The sequence below is a fragment of the Etheostoma spectabile genome, chromosome 16, assembly GCF_008692095.1.
Source record: "Etheostoma spectabile isolate EspeVRDwgs_2016 chromosome 16, UIUC_Espe_1.0, whole genome shotgun sequence".
Lineage (NCBI taxonomy): Eukaryota > Metazoa > Chordata > Actinopteri > Perciformes > Percidae > Etheostoma > Etheostoma spectabile.
Window position 1 is genome coordinate 1,589,330 of NC_045748.1, and position 3,211 is coordinate 1,592,540.

The 3,211-nt window shown below is 39.1% G+C and overlaps 1 protein-coding gene across 2 annotated transcripts in view; it reads right to left on the bottom strand.

The window, feature by feature from the left end:
• Positions 1-3,211, bottom strand: part of mamdc4 (MAM domain containing 4) — a 24,335-nt gene that overhangs the window by 10,402 nt on the left and 10,722 nt on the right. For both annotated transcript variants that reach the window (XM_032539553.1, XM_032539552.1), the window contains exons 13-16: positions 2,972-3,109; positions 2,738-2,877; positions 1,094-1,202; positions 727-831 (exon numbers count right to left, since the gene is read on the bottom strand). In XM_032539553.1, coding sequence (XP_032395444.1) covers positions 727-831; positions 1,094-1,202; positions 2,738-2,877; positions 2,972-3,109 — 492 coding nt within the window. The remainder of the gene's footprint in view (positions 1-726; positions 832-1,093; positions 1,203-2,737; positions 2,878-2,971; positions 3,110-3,211) is intronic.

Genomic DNA, 3,211 nt, shown 5'->3' on the forward strand with positions numbered 1-3,211 from the left:
AACTTTAGCATGGGTGTGTAAACTTTCTCAAGCCACTGTAACAATCTCACCCTCATGAGGTTTTGGTGGGTTTGAGGGTCAACTATTCTCACAAAACCCCCCACAAAACTATGAACAACATGATTATGAATACTCTTTAGTACATTATTATACATTAAAAATACATTATATTTGTCGGCACCTTTCAAGACACCCAAGGACACCTTACAAACATGAACAAAAACAATAATAAAAGCATAACAAGTGTATCAATAGTAGGGTCAAGGCAACTAGTTCAAAACATTTAAGTTAAAAAAATTAAGAAGGACAGGGTGGAAGTTATAAGATAAGATAAGATAAGATAATTTGTTTATTAGTCCCCAATGGGGAAATTACTGTACTGCACTCTGTGTACACACTTTTTGTTAGTACTCACACACAGGCCTGAAATACACACACATGCTCAGGACCTATACATGCACTATACATGGAGAGATGTCAGAGTGAGACTTATGTTGGATAAGTAAATGGAAAATTAACATCTGGTTGACACAGGATTCCCTGCTGCATTAATAGCATAGCACCAAACAATACCTTCCTATAAGACACATTTAAAATTAAGAATTCCTACTAGAGAGGCTAAGGAAAGATAGGGGCAAAGAGTGTTTGTGTTTAAGATACTTCCTATTAAATAGTAAACTGTGTATCAGTATACCGTTTCCATGTTTTGTTTTGAAATGAGCTTACCGATTCCGATCGTGTGGTCCATCCCATCGACTGCTGCCCAGTCAAAGTTGTCACTGTTGTCCTGATACCATCCACACAGTCCATCCTCAAAGTTACACGACAGTCCTGGGCAGACAAATTAGAAAAAAAAGATTCTATCAAAGCATCGCAAACATTTCTAGTTTTTTTTTTAAAAGTTATTTTTTCCCTTTATTAGATAGGCAGACAGAGATGTGTGGAAAGGCCGGAATCGAAACCGGGCCCACTGCGTCAAAGAGCAAGCTTCTGTACATGGGCACCCACTCAACCCACTGAGCTATCTGGGTGCCCAAACATTTCTAGGTTTAATATGAAAGCATTACATGCCGTAAATAGTTCTGAGAGTTACCTGTTGGAGAAGATGGGTAATAGTTAGCATGACAGCTGACAAAGCGAACGTTTTTCACTTTAATCTTGGCGCATGGACCAAGTTTCACAGCACGAGCTTCAAACGCCAGCTGGAAAACAGAGGTGAAAAAATGATGAATGAAATTTACAAAATAAAAGTTGATCAGTAAATTAGACTTTCTAACCAGTTCCACAAGATGCCACTGTTTTATTTCAACCAACTAAAGAAGGCAACTGGAAAATGACATATTTCCTTTCTTGTCTTTGTGTTGTGATTAACAATTTCTTATATGTTTTAGAAAAACACATCCCTACATAATAAACCCCCTCTTAATCACCAACAATCCCGGCCAAAAACGAGAGAGGATGACACAGTAACTACAGTCAAAAAATGTATTCAATAGAATAGTAACACAATGGACAATACACCAAATAAAATGATGACAACACCATACTCCCTGGAATCCGGCATAGATTTTCATGTATCCCGGTCCAACATCTCTGGACTTTATCACCATAGGACATGAAGTAATTGGCCATCCAGTCAGTCTTACATTTCTAACAATTTGGTGTGTCTTTCATGCCAATTCTAAGCAATCTGGAGGGAGTCCAATAAAAGGGAAGTGTAATCTTGAACTGAATGAGGCGCACCCTCACGTAACGTGACATAGTTTTAATATTCCTACAAATTCTGTCCCACTCCTCATCATCCGGTGTAATATTCAGATCCCTTTACCATGTCTTTTTGAGGGCTGTCCAAGGCTGAATTTCCCAGGTTCTGCATAAGCATAGAATAATACCCAGAAGTCTCGTGACCTATACCATATTTTAACACCATCTTATCTAAACATTCTGGTGCCTTCAAGGCTAAAGAACCATATCCAAATATGCAAATATCTAAAAAAATAAAAAACAAAAAAAAAACTCTAGGGATTCCAAATGGCTGTACCTGCTGTACTTGTTCAAAGGGTTTCAAAACACCCCCGAGATACAGATCCCCAGGGTGACAATTCCTGTTTCCAACCAATCCCTCTAAAAAAAAAGGGGAGATCTACCAATACATAACTTTGGATTTCACCAAACACTTGATAAAGTATTTAGACATGGATCCAGTTTAAACAGCCAAGCCCCTTTGGTCCAAACAACATTTAAGTAAGAGATTTGCATTTTGTTTTCTATTGTTTATATATTTTATTGTTTTTTTTTCTAGCATTACAAAAAAAACAAGCAAGGATGCATACTGTATCTACGTACTGTAAAAAAGTCTTTCAGGATTTTGGAAACAAACAACCTGTGGGGGTTTTTAAAGTTTGACTTTCTATTTAATTTTGTGGCTCATACCTGTGACTCGACTCTCACCATCAAAGAAAAACTTAAACATAAAATGATGATTAGTTACCAGTTTTTTTCAAATGTGATAAAGATCACAATATTGTCGTATTACCACCCTTCATGACAAGTTCAGAAAAATGTCATCACTTTACTGTAATGCAGCCTTTAAAACTAGGAAAAGACAACACTTGGGTCATATTACGATATCCAAAAGATATTAAGACGTTATCTAGCGCTTGATTGTGTTTTAGATCCCATACACCATATCTAGCCTCATTTATGGATATAATATGGATATAGTGCCCAGCCCTACCTGGAATCGATGTTTTCTGACTCCAATAGGCACGTCGACGTGTTTCCACTCCCCCTCCCCGGTTCCTGTTTTCCCACTGAACTCCCACAGCTTCGGCCGCATGCCCAGCAGGCTGTCAATCACCCTGACGGACAGCTCACCTGGAAACAGAGTCACGTTAGAAGATCTGAGTTGTTGTGGGAAACAGTAAGAAGTAAAAGGAAGACATGTTGGCTAATAAGTTAATTTAGTTACCAATGTGATCTGAATTCCCAGTTAACGCAAAATCAAAGCTCAGGTTGCATGCAGGGCCGGAGGGGCCAAGGAGGGGGGTGCGTGTCTGGGCCTCGGTCAGCTGCTGGCCTGGGGCATCGGCCACATACAGGTACTCTTCTAAGAAATATGAAGCAAATTAATATTTGATGATATTAATACCCCAATAGCTGAGTGCAGTGCTGACAGACGGGCGTTGGGGGCGGCTGTGGCTCAGTGGTA